The sequence below is a fragment of the Struthio camelus genome, chromosome 4, assembly GCF_040807025.1.
Source record: "Struthio camelus isolate bStrCam1 chromosome 4, bStrCam1.hap1, whole genome shotgun sequence".
Lineage (NCBI taxonomy): Eukaryota > Metazoa > Chordata > Aves > Struthioniformes > Struthionidae > Struthio > Struthio camelus.
This window is the reverse complement of record NC_090945.1, coordinates 19,237,892-19,262,602: the sequence shown is the minus strand read 5'-3', so window position 1 is coordinate 19,262,602 and position 24,711 is coordinate 19,237,892. Positions and strand designations below refer to the sequence as shown.

General features: G+C 36.9%; 1 protein-coding gene across 14 annotated transcripts in view; it reads left to right on the top strand.

Annotated features, from left to right (window-relative positions):
* The window catches only part of BLTP1 (bridge-like lipid transfer protein family member 1), a 303,766-nt gene that overhangs the window by 249,294 nt on the left and 29,761 nt on the right, over positions 1-24,711 (top strand). For 11 of the 14 annotated variants that reach the window (XM_068941654.1, XM_068941650.1, XM_068941651.1 and 8 more), the window contains exons 44-60: positions 1,762-1,937; positions 2,500-2,675; positions 3,333-4,039; positions 5,435-5,680; positions 6,128-6,221; positions 7,806-7,856; positions 11,393-11,599; positions 11,744-11,982; positions 12,649-12,893; positions 13,958-14,063; positions 17,358-17,455; positions 17,739-17,924; positions 18,903-19,071; positions 19,593-19,804; positions 21,828-22,026; positions 22,608-22,667; positions 23,961-24,187. In XM_068941654.1, the coding sequence (XP_068797755.1) occupies positions 1,762-1,937; positions 2,500-2,675; positions 3,333-4,039; positions 5,435-5,680; positions 6,128-6,221; positions 7,806-7,856; positions 11,393-11,599; positions 11,744-11,982; positions 12,649-12,893; positions 13,958-14,063; positions 17,358-17,455; positions 17,739-17,924; positions 18,903-19,071; positions 19,593-19,804; positions 21,828-22,026; positions 22,608-22,667; positions 23,961-24,187 (3,398 nt within the window). The remainder of the gene's footprint in view (positions 1-1,761; positions 1,938-2,499; positions 2,676-3,332; positions 4,040-5,434; positions 5,681-6,127; positions 6,222-7,805; positions 7,857-11,392; positions 11,600-11,743; positions 11,983-12,648; positions 12,894-13,957; positions 14,064-17,357; positions 17,456-17,738; positions 17,925-18,902; positions 19,072-19,592; positions 19,805-21,827; positions 22,027-22,607; positions 22,668-23,960; positions 24,188-24,711) is intronic. The other 3 variants (XM_068941653.1, XM_068941643.1, XM_068941642.1) reach the window with 2 other exon arrangements.

The window sequence follows — 24,711 nt, the reverse complement described above, 5'->3', positions numbered from 1 at the left end:
GCCTTATCTGTGAGGTGAAGATAGTACTGGCATTGGAGGTGCTATGTTTTAGAGAATAAAATAATCTACATACCTTATAAACTTGCAAGGCTTTGAAAATGACACTATAAACATCTTGATATAAATAATATGCGAACATTTTTATTCTGGCTACTATCATACTACTTATGACTGGCTCTATTACTCAGTATTTTCAAGCTACTTGTCCTATAAAGAACAGAGGAATCCAAAAGCAAAGGAAGTAGGATTGTTAAACTACTGAAAAGGGAATTTTTAGGACACACATCTTCTTTCTCAGGTGTAGACTTGCTCCAGCTAATTAATGATTTTTGGAAACTTACCAGTATTTCTCACTCTTCTCTTGTGGGAAGTGTTACTGTTCTTATAAAGAATACTGTGTACGTTGGAATCCTTGATCTTTCTCGGTTTATTTTTGAGACTAAACATAATGACACATATTCTACCTATTCTGAGAGTAATGTTCTTTGTTAATCTTCAGGGATGGGAAGTGGTCAGCTGGTGTAAGGGGAGGGAGAAAAGAGAAGATATGTTTTTGAAAGGCTTAAGCATATTAAAGCAGCAGATATGTAACAAGTTAACGCAGCTTACTTATGATTCTTTCATAAGCCTGTCCTGATTCATAATCCTGAAACATATATATTATAGCTTTCATTAATTCTAAGTTTGAATGTTTCTTCTATTAAGTCTTTCAAACTTTACTGTGTTAATCTTAGGCGGTAACTTTAGAGTTGTTTTTTGTTTGTTTTTAATGTTGAACAAACAGTCTGATTGCACAAACAATTTCTGTGTTGTATAGGTTGCTCAGCCAGTGTAGCTCTTCCGTAAACTGTTAAACTGTAACGGGATTTCTGCAAAACGTCATAGCATAGAACTATGGTGTTCAATTCTGCTTTTAAAGAAACCTGTATTTTTTCCTACTGAAACTGTAGTAGTTTGTTCAGAACCTCACACTCCTGAAATTAAGCTTACAGTAACTCTAACTTGGAGACAGATCTATCCGAATTGCTTTTCTGTGGGAATGCATAGTCGAGCCTGTCAGAACCACAGCTTACGGCACTTGTCAGAAGACTCAGACTTAACGTACGTTTGCAGAACAGCTCTGTCTCGTGGCAGGTGGTGAGTCCAGACTTAAGATGCCGATGTTTCACCACTGCACAGCCCTTGTGTTGCAAGTCTGATCGTTCATGAATGGAGCAGCTCTGGGGAACTGGCTGTTCATAATCATTTTTATGAAGAACATATTTGCCTAGAGAATGATTGATAGAGATCTAATTAGTGGGTCTTGCACTGGGGCTAATAACGAACAGAAGTATATTGCACATTAAGTACTAAAAGCAAGTATTAGTATTAAAGTATTAAAGATTAACTGTGGTTAATCTTTACTTTCTGTTGGCTGTGTATGCAACTGATTTTCTATTTCAGTTTAAACAGAAGTATTGAGCTACCGCGCAGAATGCCATCTGGACAAAAGGCCTTGGGAAGGAGGGCAGAAAGAAGGAAATACTTTTGTAGTTTTCAAATATGAGTTGGACTATTTGTAGTTATTACCTGTTTCAGCAATATCAGACAGTGTCTTAATCCTAGGTGCTCTTTTTGTGATGTTATGCACCTGGTCAAGACTCTGACTTTCTGTGTGTGTCTGTCTCATGTTTCTAACATGACTAACCTAGCTGAATTTACAGAGTTGCTAGTGCTAAGATTTGCTGTGGTGTTAGTGTTCCATGGGTATTTATTTTTCAGGTGTGGCGCCCAACCTTCCTACAATACCCTCTGCCTCAGACTTCAACACAGTTTTGTCTAGTGACCAGAACACTCTGGATGGCACACATTCGCAGCACAGCACCAGTCAGGATGACATTGCAGGTGTAGAAGAGAGTAACCAGGGGTTCCCTGCTGTCCAGCTAGCAGATGCACAGGTAGGGGTGTTTTTTGCTGATATGTTTTGGAATTCTGGAGGAGAAAACTAGTTATTACTTTAAAAAGTAAAACAAAAAACCTCCCAAACTTTACAGTGATGAAAATACTGTTTTGTTGCACGCATTTGTCCTATGTACTCCTATGGAAGGCTCAAGAAACCTCTGAGGCATCCCCTGGCGCACGTTATGAGTGGTGATTGACGGAGCATTATCTTCTAACTTTGAAGAATGTGTTGGGCGTGTGCGAAAATGACCTGGTTCTCCAGAATACTTTTTCCTGGGGAGAATGCATAACGGTATATTGCAGAACACTTGCTCCCACAGCTCAGCATTCAACATGAGCTTGCTGTGTAGTCAGTTGTCTTACTCAAAAAGACTACAAAGCTTCTGCGTTTTTTCTTCTTTACTGTTTTACAGCACTGCCAATAAAATTCTAAAGCTTTTTATGTTATGTAGCTGATGTGTTGTAAATGCTGTAGGTCAACAAATGATGGAACAGGAAAACAGCAATACCGGAATAATCTAGACAGTGAGAAGTAAATCAGTGGCTTTTGTTTTGTAGGTTGTTTTCAAACCTCTTCTAAGTTACACGGGAATTCAATCCCAGGATGCGATGCCACTCTGCTACAGAATGTATTTTGGAGAGCACCTTTCGTTCTCAGGAACTTTGGACTGCCTTAGAGCAGATATTGTTGATTCAGATACAGCAAAGGAAAGAAAAAGCAAGCGAGCTCGAAGGTATGTTGTTAAATATTTGAAAATATTTATATTGTTTAAGTAACAGAAATTCTTTATTTTGTTTTTTTTCATTGCCAATTAGATATCAAATAGAATTTTAAAGTACTTTCATAGAATAAGTAGTCGTCTTTTTTTTCTTTTAATCTTGTCTGTTTTCTCTTCCCATTAAAACTTTTTTTTTTGTTTTCCTGTGTAATGGTTTGGAATGTTTTAACCTCAGCTACTTTTCAAAATTGGAGATTGGGGAAGGAGGAGCTGGCTGGGAACAGCAGCGGAAATGTGAGAGGCTCTGAAATGCTGTTTTGTAATCAAACCTGTTTAAAAAAAAATGTTTGCATTGTAAATGCTGCCTCTTCTCCTCTCCTGCCCCCTGGCAAGTGTCTTCAGCAAAGCTTCAGCGTATGATGGACAATTGCATGCCAAACTACAGTTTTCATAGAACAAAGAACCAAAACGAGGGACTGCCTTGTTAGTAGCACACAATATGGTAGTATAAAAGTTCATTTTCAGTATGTTCAACTGCAGTGCGAAGGTGATATCCTAAAGGAAATAAAAGGTTGAATTCAGAAAGCAGATGTACCCTTGTGTAAGAATGTTGGACTCCATACTAGTCATACAAGTTACTACTATGTTTCTTTTTATCTTTTCTTTCCTTAGGCAAGGAGCTGTCAATCTTCCCCCACTTGAATTCAAACCAGCTTTGATGTTGGAAACTTTTAGTATTAGTGCTGTTGTGATGGAGAAATCTATGTGCACACCTCAGAACTCTACCAGTGCCCTTTCTTTTCATGACTTGAATAAACGCTATTATAATACCTTTCACTGTAACTTTACAATTTCTTGCCAATCCATAAGCCAGCATGTAGATATGGCACTGGTTCGTCTTATTCATCAGTTCAGTACGATGATTGATGATATCAAAGCCACGCAGACAGACATCAAACTTAGCAGATACACAGCTGGATCAGCCTCTCCAACACCCACTTTTAAAACCCGCAAACACAGAGACTTCCGCTCTTCTGATTTTAGCCGAAGCTCTCGAGGAAGTCTTAATGGAGGTAACAGAGTGAACAATGCCAAGAACAAACGAACAAACAATGAGAACAGTAAGAAAGAATCTCGAAACAAGAATTCCTTGGGCAGGTCAGAAAGAAGAACTTCCAAAGTATCCAGGAAAGGTTCAAAAGATGTAGTTGACCACATGACTATTCATATGGATGACTCTGACTCTATTACTGTGTCAGAACAGAGTGAACCTTCTGCTGAGTGTTGGCAAAATATGTATAAGCTGTTGAACTTCTATTCGCTCATTTCTGATCCAACCGGTATTTTAGAAAAGTCTTCCGAAACTTTTGGGCCAACAGGTAAACTAGTTCATGAATCTAAGTGATTTAGAGCGCGTGCTTTTGCTGGAAAGTATTCTTCTGAAGGTTGATCATATGGCAGTTTCTGAATGTTGTCCATCCCATCTAACTTTGCCCAGAGGGGCTGCGGGTATGAGTCGGGGAGCCTGTAAGTGGTCAAAACTTTGATTTGCTAGCTTTATAAAATGTAATGGTATCTCTACTTTAGTTTTTTCACTTGTAAACTTAAAGGTCAAATTCTGCCCACAGTTGCATGTCGATTGATTGGTTTTAAATTGTTCCTTGATATTCTTGGTCAACTCTGTTAATCTGCATTTGCGCTGGGTGCAACCCAGACAAAGTTGGACTATGTTTTAACAGATAGCTTTTTCTGGTTAACTGTGTACAGAGTAGATTGAGTGTTCCCCCATAGGTGGGATTTTGTTTTTAAGAAGCTAAGGGAAATGCTGTATTATTTTTCTGAGAAAATGTTAAAGTGCATATGTAAGTGATCTGGAGTGAGATCATTTCTGCACTGTGAATCACCGAGCAGAAATTCCTTCTGGGAACCTGGCTTTGAGGTAAGAGCGGGAAAACGGTGAAACACTAGTTTCATTTAAGGCCAGCGAAGCTTACGTATGTTTGGGCCAAAATTTCACCTATAACCTTTAGAATTAGGATTTTTGCTCTCTGCGATATATTTTAGCACAGCAAAGTAAACTTGAGAGCTGACTTAGCATCCTCCTTCTCTTTTGGGGGGAACTTATTAAGTTGCTATAAATATGCAAGGGATGGTGTGTAGTTATTAAAGTTGGACATATTTTTCTTTGGACTTTTTTTAAACTAAAGAATGAAAAACTGGGGAAGCGTCATACTGAAATGAGATCGTCTGCTAAACAGAGGGAGATATCTCGTTCGTGGTCAAAATATAATATCCACAGCTATGGTATCTGTGGAAAATGTAAATTTTCTAATTATGTTGCTTTTATGTTCTGAGTAGTTAAAAGGAAAAATAGTTCACCCAAAATTAAATGATAAGAACCTTTGGGTGCTGAATGATCTGAAAAGATCAAGAAAGTCTAATTATAAAGTCAAAGAAATTAGACACTTGGAAGCTGCCAGAGCTGTGTAACAATGAAAGCACATAGATGTGAGTACCAATATAAAGCACATGTGAAAATATCTAAATAAGAATAACACTGAAATCTCATCACTCATTACTGTCGCTGTTGTGTCTTGCGTTTGCTTCAGTTGGCGGTTCCTGTTAGAATTGAATAAATGGGGCCCAGATGATTTGCCTAAAGACTTCCCATCATGTGCAAGTTGTGGTCCTTGGTTCTAAATACGAATGGAAATAAGATACACTAAAGAATTTTTTGTAAAATAGCCTTGAATAATTCCTTTGTATTTGTGTAGGTGTTCGAAGCCCAACTGAACCTGCTTGTAGAGTGGTATTTGAGAATGAACAAGATAACGGCAGCTTGAACAAGACACAGAGGAAGCGCAGTCTGGTGACTTCGGAGCCACAGCATGTGACTCTAATAGTCTTTGGCATAGGCATGGTAAATCGTACCCACCTTGAGGCAGATATCGGGGGTCTAACGATGGAATCTGAACTGAAGAGAATCCATGGCAGTTTCACCCTGAAAGAAAAAATGAAAGGTGAGATAAGCTAAAAGATACTGTATAATCAAATTAAATATGGCAGTTCTACATGCGTATGTACGTTTGTAAACCTGTAACTGTGTATATACGTGTGTAATATATTTTATCTGTAAATATGTATGTATGTTATGTCTTTGTGTGGATAGTATAATAACCTTCGATGTATTCTTTTAAAAATATAACTAGCATGCTGAAGGATTTAAAAGGAGGCAAGATTTTCCGAAAATGACATAGAAAGAAAGTTCTTTCAGAAGATGAAGCTATTCTTGCATTTTTGAAAGCTTTCTTCCTCTGGTCACAATTTAAATTCAATATTACTTATGTGATTACTAGAACTGGTATGTTTGAATTGTCTTGTTACTACCATGTATTTGAAAGCAGTAGGCATACCTGGAAGTACTGCAGTGAATGAAGTGCTGCTAAATGCCTTTTCTTTTCTTAAAGATGTACTGCATCAAAAGATGACCGAGACATGTGCCACTGCTCACATAGGAGGTGTCAATATCGTCCTGCTGGAGGGGATTACCCCAAACATCCAGTAAGTATGAAGCCTAACAATTTAAAATTGTAGAAGTTATTGTGCGAAGAAGCGGTATGCGTTGCGAGTCAGCAAAGGTATGTAACTTACTATGGAGAAGGCCTTGATGATGATGTGTTTTTTTAGGTAGAATCCCTGCAATCATAGAGCTCAGGGGCAGCCGTGCAACTGCTGCAGAATTGGGCCCAGGTTTGCCTCCTAAAGATCTAATTGCATTATTATAGTAAGAAAAGAGTTATGTTCATCTGGATAGTTCTCAAGATCTGCTTGTGATAAATATTTACAGTAACTGCGTAACAAAAAATTTAAGGTAATGTAGTTAACTTATTGAGTAAGCTGAGAACTATGGGATATGATGAACAAGTGAATAGTCTTCAGCCTAGGGCATCCAATCACACAAGTTCAAGACATACAGTTATATAAATGTGAATACTCCTGTTTCTTTCTATTAAAATATATTAGTAAGCTGAGAACTGATTGTAGATCTAAACGTAAATGGATAAGTGCTTGGCTATGTCATAGGAGATATATCCTCTTATTCACAAAAAATCAAAAAACCTAAACCATGGCTTTCTGAAACAGTTTTCTTCCATGGGAGGTGCACATAGAAACTTTATTACATTGTGTGAGTATTGTTTCTGTTATGCTTCTAATTATTTTTGAAGCTTGTAGATTCCACTGATGCAAGGAATTTTAAAGGAATATTTGACCTCTTAATGCAGATTATTGCCATTAAAGATCTGTGTTGCTTCACTAATAGATACGTTTTGGAACTCCGTGTTGCATGATTCTTTGTGTTATTTTACCGTTCTAATGTCTATTCACCCTCTATATGATTGATTGAGATTTAACTAAAATATATATATACACACACATTTCCCCCCCACCCCCCAACACTTTTTGTGCACAGACACCTGGAATAACTTACTCGGCATCCACACTGTCATTTTTTTGCCATGGTCGCAGACTCAAAGAAGGCATGCGATTTTTTTTTTCTTTTTTTCCATTTGAATTTCGTTAAATTTGAGTTGCAAAACAACAGTTCAGCTACAACTCTTTGTAATATAGATCAACTTCACGTGGTTTCGGTGTTAGCTGGGTAACCCTCAGTATGTGATCTGTTTTTAGCATATTAGTAATGTTGTATAAAAGGGGCTAAATGTGACTTGAGTCTTTTTTTTTTTTTTTTTTTTAACTCCTGTTTAGTTTGGAAAATACTGTAAAGAACTTAAAGCATGTAGTGATTTAATAACATTGTCAGCTAAATTGTTTCTGATAAATGTTTCAGAAGGATAAATAAAAGTTCTGATCTGACAGCCACGTAGTATTTCTGAAGTTGGCTGAGGTTCTTCATGTTTCTGTTTTATGCTGTAAGTTTACTTAGCTTTCAATGAACAGGTTACAAAAAAAAGGTGAAAATAATGATAAATCTTAAACAAACAGACAAAAGTAACCCCTTGAACTTGTTCAATTTGAAAATATTTGTCATATTGTGGGTTACAAGTACCTAATTTTGCATGAGTGTTTATTCTTGATTTGCTTTGTTTTTGTTTCTCTTGCTTTCTCTTCAATCTTCATCTCTAGACTGGAGGATTTTCCTACATCTCCTACAAGCACAGCCAAACAAGAGTTTCTGTATGTCATATTATTATGTTTAATAGTCTTGCAATAACTCTGTGTTGTGTAGTTAATGGCTGCATTCCTACTGTGTGTCATTGTAGCCAGAAGTTGTTTGAATATGTTTTAGTTTAACATCTAATATTGCCTACACAAAACTTTATGTAGCCTCCTAGTATCTATTAAGAAAAACTTGTATGTTTTCATTTAACAATCTAACTTTTGGGGCAGGCATTACGCTATACTGTCCCTACTGCAATGCCGGAGTGATTTCCCTGAATGAAGTTCTTTAGATCTCTTTCTGTGCTTATTTTAATGAGGTGAAACAATGGAGATAAATGTAAAGCAACGTTTTTAGCTTAGGAACTGCTGTGCTTGGAGTGGTAGAACCTGCCATGCTTTCAGTGTGAACAGGACTAATCCTTTTGTCTTTATTTATACCAGCGCTGGGCCTGATTACTAAGTATGCTGACTCAGATGTTATGCTTACTTAAAATTTTTTCCTTAAAACTCTGCCTATGTGTTTACTGTAAATGAAAGTGAAACCCCTTCATGTCCCCCAGGTTCCTGTAGGCATATGTAGGTCTTTCTGCATAGAAAAGATGCAGTGTTTTCTTTCTAGTTGCTTACTTTCTTCCTGATGCTAAGCCCAGAGGGTCTTACTGAGGTAGTGTTGAAGATGAGAAATGGTACAGTGGGCAGCCTAGAAGCCCTGTTATACAATGACGCTGCAGTACTTGGAGCAGAAAAGTTCTGTAGCTGAAAATTGTGGGGCTCTTTGTTTTGTTTTTTTCGAAGTACTACTCTCTGGATGAGTTTCTTTTCCTGCTTTAGACCACTGGTGCATATCTGTTCGTAGGACCTAGTACAATTGCTGTTTGTTACAGCATTTGTGCATATTCAGTATCATGATAGTGCAGGCTAACTTCAAAATGTCTTTATAGATGATGACCCTGAAAGGAGATACAGTGAACTGTAAAATCACAATTGATATAACGAAGCTGGAAAAGAAGCAGTTAGTCATTTTTTTCTTACTTTTTGCCTACAAGCAACTTTAAGCCAGCAAAGGGAAGTACTTTCTTGTGTTGCACGTCACTGAACAGTAGAGTTCACTGATGTATGATGTGATCAGCAAAAATATAAATGAGTTAAAGGACTGGGCAAACTGACGTAGAGTAGATTTGCTAATGAGCCTTGAATACAGTACAGCCTCTGGTTCACAAGGTAAATCCCTAATCGCTGGAACTAGGGGAAGGATCACTCTATGCCCTAAGTATCTGCTGCTGCCTGAATTTTGTTCTGTGGTAATTCCTGTGTTTGGTACAGGTACAGGCCTTCTGCTGATGTCTTTCTACCGTTCCCTAATGTCTGTTATGTTGAGTGTTGGCCTTATAGCCTGTTATGTCGTAGAACAAAGCTTTATTCACAAGTCTATCTGGAGAGTGATTATTTATGGAATTGATGTAAGAACACAGAATTACTTACAAATGCATTGTTCATATATAAATGAAATATTGATCAATTATTTTAAAAATAGTCAACCGTATTCCACTGCAGATGTATAATGTACAATGCCCATTCAGAATAAATGCATAGCCTTGCAGTTGTTGAGCATTTCATTCTCATGGAAGTAGCCTGTGAGTAGACCAGGCAAGTGACAGTGAAATACATTAGTTCCTTGAAATATGGAAATCCCTTGGTAGAGAAGCACAGTTATCCTTGCTGAGCATTTGTGAAGTCCAGACTAAGTAGGATTTCTGGTTTTCCAGTTCTCCTGTGGCAACAATATTGGTATAAGACTTTTTTCCTCAGTTAAGGAAACACTTAAAATGATGTAGTTTCATATGCTCAGATTTGATTGTAGACTCAATACAGGTTTTAACTCCAACTGTATTTACTTTTAACTTCTAAAAAAAAAAAAAAAAAAAAAAAAAAAGCTTAGATATGGACTGTACTGTGTATTTGGGACAGGTTAGGAAAAGAGCTTCCAACTTCCCTTAAGTTGTCCTTGTGGTGCTTGAGCAGCTAATATAGTTATTATTGATGGAGAAAATGTATTCTTGGTTGACTTCATAACAGGTGAATCAGAATAGTGGCGCTTTGAGGAGCAGATATGAGTAGGGCACATGCAAACACATCAACAGAGAAATAATTGCTTTTTATTTTGAAGAGGTAGAGTAGACTAAGCCTACCCTTTCTTAATATGTACCTGTATAATGTTTTTCTGAAAAAACTTAAGAATTAAGATTTATTTCCTTCCTCACACTTTTGTGCATTCTTAAAAAATTTTTGAAATCATTTCTACTTGACTTTCTACCCTAAAATTTTAATCAATGACTGCTTTAGGTCTCCTGTAGCTCTTGCATAGCTGTGAAAACCTGGAAATCTTTCCATAGCTTCAGTAAACTCATCTACTGTTGAGAGGCCTGTGGTTGCATTGCAGTGCTCTGGACTTGCTTGTTATAAGCAGAAAGATGACATCTGTGTTGTAGTCCCAGACCTGGGATGCTTTGGGCTAGCCAGTGTTTAAGGTGATAACAAGCCCTGCGTTAGGGCTTCAAGGAGAAATCTACTTAGGGAGGTAGATTTAATTGAGTAATGTGGTTTTCACCATGAAACCAACCTGTCCACAGAGCAAATTAAATCATAATACAAAAAATATTGTAGTTATGTCCCTTAGAAGTTAGTTTTGAAGGACTCTTCAGTTGAATGTTGCAGTCTCACAAGGCTTGGTTTTTCAGACATTTCAGCTAAGGTAGTACCTCTTTAAAACCGTGTGTCTTCCCGTCTGAGGCTATAATGTTCTCGGCTGGCTGCGTAGTATTTTCCCACTGAGTAGCCCTCTAGTAATTGATCTCAAGTGAGAAACGTGAGTGTGTCACTCCGTGTATCCTTTTTAGTAGGAGTTTAGTGAATTTCGATATGTCAAAACTTCATTCTGACATCAGAGCTTGTTAATTTGTGCAGTTTTATTTTTATCTTATGTAACTTTAATGAACCGTATCCTCCTTAACATTACAATAAAGTTTGAAGTTCATATTTTGGAATAGTATGTGTCAATTAAACATCAGTATGATTTCACTAACCCATTTATCACTTGCCTAAGTATTTGTTACTCTTTCTTCCATTGGCCTTTTTGGATGCTAAAATTAGATTTTATTAAGTGATCTTACCTAAAGGATGATTCATGATTATTTGTAAAAGAAGAGTTGAAATAGAAGGCCCTTATTTGTTCCAATGTGTGACTATTTGTCTGTGTATGTGCAGTCTGGTTTGTTATAAGTTGAAACGGTCTCACATTACACAAGATACAGTTTAACAGCTGTGTTTTTGCAATGCATGCCTCAGTTTTCTTAAGTGTAGTGTAGTTGTTTGTGGCATGTAGTACCTCTGTGTGTGTAAAGTGAAAGCAGAAGTAATGTGTTTGTTGATTATAAACAAAATCACTTATCTTTTTACTTGAAAATTCAATTAATTTTTAAAAACACATTTTAACATAAAAATCTAACTGTTTAGGAAGACATGCAAACAAATCCTTTTTCCTTTTCTGTTAGAACTGTAGTGAAATGCAGTATTGCCAAATCTCAGGCTCTGTACAGTGCTCAAAGGGGGCTGAAAACAAACAACGCTGCTGTGGTCAAAGTTGGAGCTATCAGCATCAACATCCCTCAGCATCCTGCCACGTTGCACAGCATGATGGTGCGTAGTTCCCATCAGCTCTCCAAGCAGATTTCAGATCTCATCAGGCAACCATCAACTGCGTAAGTTTGTAAGGCACTTTTGAACGCCCAGAATTGTCACCAATTTACGGGCTTGTGCTGCTTTGAAAGTATGTGGCAGTGTCAGACTAGTCATTATAATGTTGGAGTAACCAAGTGTTTTCTGATCTTTGTCTTGATAAATAGCACCCAGCCTACAAAAGAAGATGTTGCAACTCCCTTGCCCTCTGAGAAGACTCCAACAAGTATTAATCAAACGCCTGTTGAAACAAATGAATTTCCCCAGCTGCCAGAAGGCTTAGAAAAGAAGCCTATAGTTCTTAAATTTAGTGCCATGATAGATGGTATAGCGATTGGAGCCGCACTCTTGCCCTCTCTAAAGGCAGAATATAAGATGGGAAGAATGAGGAGTCACGGAATGACAGGTAATGGTTCTGTGAAACTTTAAAAACTTGGCTTTTAGTTTGATTGTGTGTGATTAGTTTCTATTCCCCACAAGTTTTTTTGGAAGGAAAACAACGTTTTCATCAAAAAATCCAAGAGGACTGGAGATTTATGTTGAGTTACTGCTAGAGCTTTGAATCTGTTACTGTTGGCTTAGCTTTTTTTTTTTTTTTTTTTAACGTGGACATCAATCTGATGGGACCATAGAGAGAATTTACACTGTTGTTGTAATATATGATTGCCAAAGGCAGAATACAAGAGCATATGGAAACGTGCATGTGTTCATATATAGCCTCCTCCTAGGTAGCTTTCCTCCCACTGCTGAAATCAGTTTATGATCCCTGATTAATTAAATTCTGATAGGCAAGTTTTCTCAAGAATGCTTTTACAGGGCTTTAGTACAGATGAGTGGGGTAGTTTGACTGCCTTCTCTGTGTTATTACAGTGATATGTTCTTTTCAGTTTTTTTATTTTAAATAAACAAAATTGAGAATCATGTGGGTGGGTGTTTATAGCTCTAGAGAACTGTGCCCTTTAACTCTAACATAATTTTAAGTTTTGTATTCCAAAAGTGTTCTTAAATTTAAAAACAAATGAAAAGTTGTCTTTTGCCAGTTCATACCTTTTTCTCCATCTTCCTTTTACAGGTGCCCAAACAAGATTTACTTTTGAGCTTCCAAGTCACAGGTTGCGCTTCACTTCTAAAGTCTCTGCCACTGATATGTCAACCATTCCTCCTTCAGCAAGTCTCAACCTTCCTCCTGTCACTATGTCAGGCAAATATATCATGGAAGAACATGATACTTACTCAGACCAAATATGGAGCATAGACGAGCTTCCTGCTAAACAAGGCTATTACCTACAAGGGAACTACCTACGTTGTGTGGCTGAAGTAGGTGTTGAAGATCGTAGTCGTCTTTGGCAACTTGTTGAATATTTCCATCTGTTACATTTCTGTATGTGTGTCTTCTTGACCTGCTTATTTTAGTTACTGGCCTACTCTAGAAGTCTTGGGCTTGCAGGTTGCTCCGAGCGTATTATTTGTAGTTGCATGAAACTGAAGTAGAACTTCTGTCAGTCCTTAGTTTGATGAGCAGCCAAAATGTTAAACAGTCAGGAACACTGTATTTGGAGGATTTGGATGGTTTTTGTTATTTTGTGAAAAACAAACAGGGAAGATCTGTTTAAGTCCTTTGTTTGTTTGTTTGTTTTATTCTGTTTTCTCTTTTTTTGGTAATGACTGTATTTCTCATCAGTGAAGTAGCCAAAAGTATATTATGCGGCTGATTCAAATACAATGTAATTTTATACTGATGTCTTAGATCAGGTAATCCATTTTTGTTATAGGTTTTGCAGAAAAAAACATTTTAAAAAGTTAGACTAAAGTAAAGACTATATATTGGGACTAGAAAGTGTGCTGCTTAGAAGAAATTGGTTGGGTGGGGAAAAGCCTTTCTACTAGCCACATTTATTTAGTCAGTAAAATTGTCTAGCACGCCTGTGATAGAGACTTTTGATGTTTGTATCCTTATGGGAGAAATTTATTTGGGTGCTGCTCTTTGTTCAGTCTATTTGGGTATTATCCTGGCTGGAGGAAGACTTTAGGATTTGATCTTACTTTGAAGTTGTACTTCACTGAAATTAGCTATCAGTTCACATACTTCCCTCAAGTTCTGTGAAGTGTCCTGCATTTCACTGTTTAAACTAAACTTAAAAGACAAAAGAGTAAACTCTTGAGATTGTTAATCGTTCTCACTTTTTCATGTAGCAGTGAATGTCCAGCAACTTTCTGATAGGCATTTACAGCAGAAAAACTGCAAGGCAAAACTATTCCGCACGCTTTTTTTTAATGCCAATAATGATACGATTTTATTATGACTGAAATGTATGCATAAAAAATTGAAATTGTATTGTAACCGTTTTAAAGTTGTGTTTTAAAATTTTGTATTTTGGCAGGTTGGTTCCTTTGAACATAATCTCACAACTGACCTCTTAAATCATTTGGTATTTGTACAAAAAGTGTTCATGAAGGAAGTAAACGAAGTCATACAAAAGGTTTCAGGTAAAAAGGAGCACTTAATGATTTTACTTAAAGTTAGTTTTAAGCTTTGGTTGATGGTAACATCATCTGTTTCTCTGGGTAGGTGTTTATTTCACAAACACCATCGCCTGGTATCTAGTGCTGCTGAGAACCAGCAGCAGAGTTACAGTTTGAAGTACTAGCAGAGGCTCTGGAAATGTCTGTGGCGCTTTAGGAGGCAGGACGTTTTGTTGTGATGCATGACAGACAGGCTGGCATCCAGAATGACAAACTCTCTGATGTGACCTTTCCTGGGTTTCCCCTGTATATGTCTTGTACTCATTTTCCCCATCTTTAAAATAAGAATCGTCAGTGTATTCTGAGGCAAATTGCTGTGTCATGGGAAAATAAGTGTCAATATTGGTATTACTTAGTGTCTCCTGATTGACAGCTCATTGATCCTTTGCAGATAAAAACCGTATGCAAAGGCGTTGAGCTATTCATTGGGCTGCTTTGTGTATCATGCTGTAAACTACCGAAGTGACTGCTTTATTTCTGTCCTTCTGGATTAGTTTCTATTCCCCAAAAATTTTCAGAAGGAAAACAACATTTTCATCAAAAGCCCATGCAGAGAACAGTTGCAAAATTATTCAGTGCTGTCTCTTTTTCAGTGTGTAATGGAAAGGTATATGCCTGTTTGAGTAGACAAAGTCACAAAATGTGTTTTCTTACATAAAATACTGCTTCTATTAGATTGTGTAGACTGAACCACAGTTTAAACAGCATTTGAAAAAGGATCCACTGACTTTCTCTTTCTTTCTAATTCTTAATGTTAGGTCTGCACTGAAAACTGTAAGTGAACTGAAAAGGTGATGATTTGTGTCACGCAGCAGTGTTTCACTTTAGCAAAAAAGCCTTATTATTCCACCGACTGGAAGAACTAATATGAAGTGATACTACTTTTTCTGATGTTTGACCACTCTGAGGGGAAACATAAGGGCTTGGAAGCTTTATGCTTGACAGATAACGCTTAGTAGTTTAAAAAAAAAATACAGGAACAAAATTTATTGTGGGTATTATTACACATGAAGGGTTACGAGGTGAGCAGAAAAGCAAAGAAGTAAAGAACAGTAAAAAAAAAGTTCTGGTTTTAGATGAATCAAAATAAGAATTGGTAGATGGAGACAGACAAACAATAATGAATTAGAAAAAGGAAAAGAGATCATTAAAAGAAGATCTTAGCTGCCTGTTAAGAAATTAGAGAGAGAGAGAGAGAGAGAGAGAGACAAAAAGCCAAAGTGAAATAACCAGGGGAATAAAGGGAATGTGAACTTCATTAGTTAAGTTTTTAGAGGAGGAAGGATATGTGTGAGACTGTTACAGGATGACGAATGTGAATTAAATATTCAATGGTAGGTATAATTTCAAGTAGTTTCATTTAAAAATATGTGGTTTTAGTTGCTTTAAAAAGCTATTATAGAAATGAAGGTACTTTTTAGCAGAAAGATTCATTAACTGTTGGAAACATCATGAGGAAAAGGGAAACTAAAAAGTAGTGATTAAGTGAAAGGAGAATATGTGCATGTGTGTACATATGTTTACATGCACAAGTATGCTCACACAGGTACATGCACGAGTAAATGTATATAAAAGGAATCTGCAGGTCTGAATTAGATGTGATCAAAAGAGTTAAAAGATGTAGTGGAGAAAATGTAAAAAGTTAGAATCTCTAAAATATAGGAAGGAGGAAACAAATTTAAACAGCGTGATATTTGTCCCAGGCAAAATACATCAGCATCAAATAGTAAGAGAACATCTGGGAGAAGAATAAACTTTCAACAATTCTCATGATTCTATTAGGGTAGTTTTTATAGAGGAGCATAAAATGCCAAAACAGGGAAGCTGTATTAGATTTCTTTTGCATCATTTCTCAGTCTCTAGAGGTCAATCGCTTCCCTGTTTTTCTCTGTGAAATTTGTTACCGTTGCTGCTTTTTTACTTTTCTAGATTATACATTCGTATTGCAAGTAGTAGCCTGATGTGTTTTCAGATGTGACTGCTACCTTTTGTACTGTAGTAATTCAGCAGGAACATGATTGGGCTCCAGCAGTCCAAGGGCCTTGGGTGCTGACTGCAGAATGGGCAAAAGAACCTCTTGTCCTTCCGGCTTGCAGCAGAATTAGTTTACATGGCTTGATCTTTCCAATTAGTGAAACGTACTCAAGTGGCTTTTCTAACTATGTTTTCCATTCTACTAACACATGGATTGTGTATTATCCTAATATAAAAACTGGGTAAGAACCATTTATGTAAGATAAAGTTGCCTATGGATTCAAAGCTGGTTAGTGAACAAGAGTAGTTCATAATAGTTCCGTCTACAAGTTGAGGGTAGCGTTCACTTGAACACAGCACGTGTCTACTTTCAATCTCATATTAGTTTTCTCACTGATTTGTGTAGCTGAGATGCAAATCCAATCTCAAGTTTAGCTTCATTCAAGAAAGCTATCTTCCTTTAATAAATGGGAGGAGAGTTTTTTTTCTTTTTTTTTTTTCTTTTTTAACTGGAAGACATATTACAAACTTCATGGTGCAATGTCATTGCAAAAATAGCCTATAACATGCACATGGAGAGTATATGGAAGATAAGAGTTATCTGTCTGTTCCTCAGAACACTCAGGTAGCGTTACAAGGTTCTCGGTAACAACGTTTAGAAAAAAAAGCCAGAAGTAGAGGGGAGTTTTAAGAGTACTTGGAAAGAAAGCAAACACACTGATACAAAATGGAGTGATTAAAAAATTACAATATCCTGTATTTTTTAAAATTCTTGCTTAAACCACCTGTTCTTACCACCAAATAACTTTGATTAGAAGAATTTGCACATATGGAGAGAATTAAAGCCTTATCCTTTTCCAGTAACAACTTCTTCCGGTAAACTAACGTTTAATATAGATGAAACCTTGAGGAGAATCTAAGAAAGGGTTGTTTCTTAAGGTTAAGGCATGAAGGGATATGTAAGTTGGGATGCAATAATCAAATGGTATAATAAAATAATTGCAGAATATAATTTTCTCTTCTCATTAGAAAATACTCATATGATTGCAATTCTTTTCATGCAGTTCGCACAATACTTGGTCAAGTGTTTACTACTAATTTTCAGTTAATTTAGAGGTAGTTCTTCTGCCTTGAGCCTTCTGTACATGTTTTTATAAATCTTCAACAAACTGCTACGAGATTGAAATGAGACTTGATTCAGTGTCACCTTTTTCTTTGTGTATCTATTTGTATGCAAATGTTTTGTTTATTAAAACTCTGAATGTGTACTTTTAATATGTACAGGAGGGGAACAGCCGATACCTCTTTGGAATGAACACGATGGCACAACAGATGGAGAGAAGCCCAAAATTCTTCTCTACTCATTGAGCCTACAGTTTAAGGTAGTCTTATGATGACAGAGCAATTGCTCCAGGTGCCGTTAATGACTGAGTATTTGGGTCTTTATGTCAAAGCTAATTGAATCAAGAATTCTCTGCGTGAAGAAAAAGCCCCAGTCCTAAGTTTGGCTCCTGTAATCTTTTAAAAATATCTTTGTGACATCAACATATGAAAAATCATTATACCCTCTTTTTTTGTTGCAAAGTGAAGATTTTTTTTCCCCTCAATTCTTTTTATGTCTCTGAGCCAGATTGTAAATAACTTTCTACCTTCTTTATTTGCTAGGGAATTCAAGTAACAGCCACAACTCCCTCAATGCGGGCCGTGAGGTTTGAAACTGGATTGATAGAACTTGAGCTCTCAAACAGACTACAAACCAAAGCAATGCCTGGAAGCAGCAGCTACCTCAAACTGTTTGGTAAATGCCAGGTGGATTTAAATCTGGCATTAGGACAGATCGTTAAACATCAGGTTAGTGCTCAGCATCTTTGCATGCAGTGGTTCAGACTTTGTTAATAACCAGAAGGTGACTGCAAAATACAGAACAAAACAAAAGGTTGTCTTACACTTTTTTTTTTCTGATCTGGCTATGGAGTGGGTGTAGAGTTGTAGGTTTTTTCATTTTTATTTCTGTTTTTGAAAAGTTTAAGGATTCTGCAGCATATAAAATTGTGGAAGTTTACTTTCAGAATGTACTCGTATCTATTGTTATGTAGTAGTTCAAAATCAATTTTTTCGCTTCAATATCAGAAGTGACTGAGGACGGCTTTCTGGAAGAGTTAGCAAATCTTTCCTATGAGGGCCAGTATACTTATATTAAAGAGGAGAGAATAAAGTGTTGTGTATTTTTCCCCCCTCCTCATCCTATTAATATCTTGAAACTTGTTAGCCCTTCGCGACAGTACTGTCTTTGCTACTGAGCCAAATTCAGAATTTTGATTGTTATTGCTATTATTTTTAGGGTGCATGCATGAAATAATAAGATTAGGTGAGATCCAAACTTGCCTTGACCTACATTTTGACCTAGTTTGTCTGTTTTAGTTTGGCAGTTGTATCTCTGAGATTCTTAAACCCACTGTCTCCTGGAATCAACAATTATATGAGAATATTTTGTGTTGCCTAAAAAAAAAAAAAAAAAAAAAGCAAACTTTGGAACCTGTAAATGTACTGTCATTACAAAGGATTTGGATATATAAATAGTTATTTTAATTAACTTTTCATGATAAAGTAAAAAATATATCATTGCGATCAGAATTTAATGAAAGGAAATTGAATATTCTCAGAAGAACTTTGGAGAGAAGAGGAAAAAGGGGAAAGGACAGGTCTTTACTACTACTTGTAAATTTTACACATTTTGACAAATTCAGTAAGTAATTTGATTTTTATTTCCCTTCCTGTGCTCTCCCGCTTTTGTCCCCTCCCCCCCTTTTTTTTGATATATATTTTAAGGTTTATGAAGAAGCTGGCTCAGACTTCCATCAAGTTGCCTATTTTAAGACAAGAATTGGATTAAGAAATGCTCTCCGGGAAGAAATCAGTGGTTCATCAGATAGGGAAGCTGTGCTTATTACTCTGAACAGACCAATTGTTTTTGCTCAGCCTGTGGCCTTTGATAGAGGTATTAAAGAGAGACAATTGTTACAAATTTATTTTCATACTGACCAAGTTATGTATTTTTTCAAAAAGGCTTGATTTTTCAAGGCTTAGTTTCTCAGGCCAAATAGAAACGTTGGGTAGAATAAACTAGTTCAGAAGTGTATTTAGGAGATTCCCTGCATGCCAACAAATTGATCATTTCTGTTGGCAATGAATTGCACTTGCTGAGGTGATTAGTTTTCGGGTGGGTTACAGGGAGTTGCTTTTGTGACTCTTTATAAATGAGCAATGCTAAGAACATCATCATTTTCTGTATTTTAATGTGTTAATATAAATACTAAAGGACAAGCTTTGTCTGTCTTGGTCCTTGCAGCATGAGGCTGTTCTCTGCACTCTGAATGTTTTTGCACTTGTGTGCATCGTTATACATGCACAGCCAGAAAGTAATGGGCGAACAGTAAAAATGAGAAAAATTGAATTTCAGTGAACATGTGCACTTTTTGAATGTTTTCTTTTTAAGCACTTCTGTTTTTCTTCATAAAGCTGTATTATTTTGGCTGAATTATAAGGCTGCTTATGACAACTGGAATGAGCAGAGAATGGCTTTGCATAAAGATATTCATATGGCCACCAAAGAAGTAGTAGATATGCTGCCTGGAATCCAACAAACATCTGCCCAGGCTTTTGGGACCCTTTTTCTTCAGCTGACTGTCAATGACTTAGGAATTTGCCTGCCCATCACAAACACACCTCAGGTAATCAAAATGTCTAAAGTGAAGGACGGTAGTCTGTTGAAATATCCATTTGTATGTGGTATATGATTTTTATGCAGATGAACTTAATAATTTACCCTCATACTAACAGAGAAGTCATAGCATGCTGATACTGCAGTAGTGACATTGCTTATGATGGAAACGGTATTCTTGTTTATGAAAGGATGGGGTCACGCATGTTTCAGTTGGTGTGCCCAATATGAGACAATGTGATGGTTTCTTTTTTACACCACATGTGAGCTCAATACATTGGGAAGTCCTTGGATGTGTTTCAGGTGTAACATTTTCTTGAAACCTGCCATCAGAAATTCCAATTAATCCTTTATTTTTCATGTGCTTTTAAATAGAAAAAGGAAAACTCTGAAGCTATTGGCTTTAACATAGTTTTCTGTGTTTTTATTTAATCAAAGCAGGGAATGAGAGTATGATTTACTAAACTGTTTGAAAAATATACATATTTTTATTTTCACTTGGTTATAGAAAGAGAGCTAAAATGCAGTTATTGACAAAAAGTAAGTCACTGTTTTAAAGTAATGTCTACACAGTGCATTGTGCAGTGAATTAGTGCAGCTTGTTCTGGAAGGGAATGTGTTTTGTATTCTTGGAATCCCTTCTGGTCCTAAGTTTAATGATAAGTGGCACAGTAACGCTTCCAAAGGGTGGCCCCGCTCTGTGTCCCTGCAGCTTCTCTTTCTCTGATTTGTGCAGCTCTCTGAGTTTCTTGGCACCCAGTGCAGCACGATCCCCAAGACATTCCCCAATTTGAGGTTTAACTCTGCATATTGATCCTTTCTTCAGGTATAAGGAAAAGAACCAAATCAGTGGTCCTAGCTTTCTTGGAGCAGCTGTGCATCCCTTCTGTTAGGGAACAATTCTGTACAGACCTATGTTTCTTCTGTTCCTCTATCGTTCCTTCCTTGCAAATGATTGCAGTTATGTCTGTCCCTTCATATATAAGGTGAAGGTGTGATCTGCACCTCTTAGGACAAAACTGAAAATACTACGTTGCCGATTGACAGCACTTCAAAAAATACAATGAGGGTAGTGGAGCATTATTAAAATGGGTAATATTAGAGGGCTTTGAGAGAAAACCTTGGTTTCAGAGACTGTTCACGCAGAGAATATATGAAATTTGGAATATTGCTAATGGAGAATAATTCCAGAACAGGAATGAATAATTTTAGGAATGCAGAAGGAAATAGTCATAGTATATAGAAATGTAAAGGAGTAATGAGGACGATAACATAAAAGTCATAAGACATAACGTTTGGATATTGAATCTTGTATCTGGCAGCTATGGAAAAAGTAGATGGCATTTTATGCTTTTATGTTACAAATGACAGTAAATTATTAAGAATAAGTGAAACTTTTATTTATGAAATCATAACAAAGCTGTGTATAGAATAGTATATTTACAGTTTTTATGCTGGATCGAAAGAAGTCCAGCTTTATAAACAGAATGTCTGGCCTTTCTTGCAAGTGCACAAAATTACAGGGCTTTGTATACAAAAGGCAGTCAGTATGTGTTTTTAAGACTCTGCATTACTGTACACATGAAAATAAGTACAAAAAATCACCTATAACTTAAAAACAACTTTTTGGCATTGTTCAATCCGCTGTGCATCTTCTGGGCAATCCCTTTTGGAGAGAAGAATCAAGTCCTGAGCTCATGTTCTGTGGCCTATGGCATCATAGGGCTTGATCATATAGTTCATGATCAAACATGGATTTTCTTTCCTTTTCCAGATAAGCTTGACTCCTCATGCCATAATATCTTTGCAGTGTAGGTGTTGCATGTACTAGTAAAAAACAGTCCAGGACATTGTATGGACAGATGTGATGCTTTTGAAATTCTCTGTACGAAAGATACAAGGTACAAGAAGAGACATGGAGAGGATGAGTTTTCTCAATAGCAGCGGGAAAGATAAGCAGTTTTTAAAGCATGTATGAAATCACCTTGACTTTGCAATCACCAGTAAATTCTCTCTATGACTTTACTTTCCAGTCTAACCACACTGCAGATCTCGACACTGGCTCTGCTTTAGTCCTGACCATTGAAAGTACATTAATCACTGCCTGCTCTTCAGAGTCTTTAGTTAGCAAAGGTCATTTTAAAAACTTTTGTATCCGCTTTGCTGATGGCTTTGAGACAAGTTGGGATGATTGGAAACCAGAAATACGAGGAGATCTAGTCATGAATGCATGTAAGTGTATGTGATTTTTTTGCTGGACAAGAGTGTTTCAGACATGAATCCCCTCTTACACTTTCCTGTACTTTCAAAACTGCTGAAAATTTCCCCAAAAGATAGAGGAGGCTTTGGCCTTTTGAAAGCAAAATAATGTGAACCTAAAAGGTTGTATTACTGCTAAATGTTATTTTCCTTTGTTAAGGATTTCATTGCATGTCTGCTTATAAGCATTTCTCTACTTTCTGTTCTAAGAGATATTGAAAGAGTTGAGTATGTTGCTTTTATATAACTTCGTAAGATCCCAGTAAGTTTTTAGTAGTTAAATATAGGTTATTTTCATTTACATTACGATGAAAATTCTAGAATTTATGTAAAATTGTAAGTTTATAGCAACTTGGATGTTACCAAGTAAATTCCCATTAACAAATAAGAATAAAATTATTTGATAAGAATAAAAAAAAAAAAAAAACGCAACTCCATTCCAGCACCTCTCATGCTTTATTTTTATAGGGCAAGAAACTGAGGTGAAAGTTGAAGGTTGATCTACAGTAACTTTGACTCTTTGTGCCTAACTAGTGTGTGTGTTTCATATGCAGGTGTTGTGCCAGACGGAACATATGAAGTATGTTCTAGGACAACAGGACAAGCTGCAGCAGGTAATATACTTTTTTATAATTCAATTGCTGTATAAGTGGAGCGTTCATAAAACGTGGAAATTGATGCTCAGGTTTAATCTTGTGATAAGTGTCATAAATTTAATTGGATTTTTTCTTTAAATGTACTTTGCCTTCCTTGTAAAACTGCTCTGTGATTTTTATCTGCTTCATCTTTTCAAACTATGCCAGGTTTTGAGTCCTACCAGCAGCACAGGTTGTAGATTTTTACCTGCTGGGAAACACACAGTGCACGTATATCTGTATGTTCCCCAGCCAGCTTCCTTGGTTGAGGACTAGTTCTTCCTAACAGTAATGTTCTCCTCGTGCTTCCTTCCCCTGAAGACTGCCAAATCCCCCAATGCTTATGGTGCTGAGACTTTGCATCCTGAGCTTCATTCCTCCTTCCTCTCTTCCAGAGAGCACTCTTTTTCACTCCCTCTCTTCCCAGCCTCTTCTGCAGAGTTCTGCCTTTGTTCAAAAGCCTCAAAACTACCTGGAACGGTCTTTCTCAGTCCTCATACCTGCTGCTTGGTTCTTCCTATCTGTCTGCCCAAATGTTGCATCTGTGATGTCTCCTAGCCCCATAGTTTTGCTAGTTATCGCCACTTACTTGTTTTTCTGTGTTGGAAGACATGAAAATTGGAACATGTTGCAACTAAAGTTTGCCTCAGGCGGTATTGTGAATGTGGAAAAACAGGAGGAACCCATTTAGGGGAAAAAATAGTATGTGGTGGTGTTCTGTTAACCCAAGTTCTGTATTTTGATGCTGAAGTGTCACTCATTAGAAAAATTCTGGGAAGACCTAGTATTCAGCAGTCATGTTATTTATACCATATATTATGACGTCTTCCGGCGTTTTTATTCAAGACTTGATCTCTAAATAGGTCAGCATTTCCTCACCCAGATGGTCATGCTTTAAGTTCCCTGCTGTTAGAAACCCTTTGCTGGAGTGCTGTACAGTTGTGAGAACCACAGTTGTGAGAACTGAAGCCTGAGCTGCTTCCTGGTGATCAGCTTCGCTCAAGGCATTTTATTTTCATTATGTTTGTTTGTATGCATCACTTGCGAAAGACACATAACTTAGTACCTGTGAAATACTTCTACAGGTCATTTCAGTTGTGGAAAATGTTCTCCTCAAAGTTCTTCCCAAATGGATGGAGAAGACAGTCGTTCATAACTGATAAACACGGTCTTGGCAGACTAATGCGAAACTCAGTGTGGGAATTCTTTAAAAGAGGAAAAACTGTTAAAGTGTGTGGGATTTTTTATGTTTGGTTGTTTATTTTAATCCAGAAAGTAGTAGTGCTGGAACCTGGACACTCAATGTGTTATGGAAGATGTGTGGTATTGATGTCCACATGGATCCAAACATTGGGAAAAGACTGAATGCTTTAGGCAACACTCTAACAACGCTGACAGGAGAAGAAGATATTGATGATATTGCTGACCTCAACTCTGTAAACATAGCTGACTTGTCGGATGAGGACGAAGTTGACACTATGTCTCCCACTATACATGCAGTAAGTGAATCAACCAAAATAAGTGCCGTTAATTAGAAACGGCTTGACAGAGTTTTCCGTCAAATGGAAGGGTCTTAGCCTTGAGTTTTTGCATCCAGCATGCTAATGTCTACACCTGTAGCTCTCATAACTCATGTAACAAATCAAAACAGTTTGTGTGTTTGTTTTTGAAATCTGGAGTTAAAAAGCAAGAAATCATAGTTTGTATTTCTACTGGTCTTATGTGATGCTACGGATTTGGATCTGTGAAAATATATAGCACCTAATTTCAGGTATCTGCTTCGCAAACACTGTAGCTGTAGATGTGTTGTTTTTTTTTTTTTTTTAAACAGGAGAAGAAGTGATGCAGCATGATAGGCCAATTAGAAAAACTTTATTTTTGATACTACTGCCCAATATGCTGTTAACCTTGCTTTTTGGTTTCATGTAAAACCCTTTTAATGGATATTCTTTAATGGCTGTCTTAAATTTCTCTTGCCTGCCATAGTGAAAACTTCATTCCAGAACGCTAACGTTCATATTTG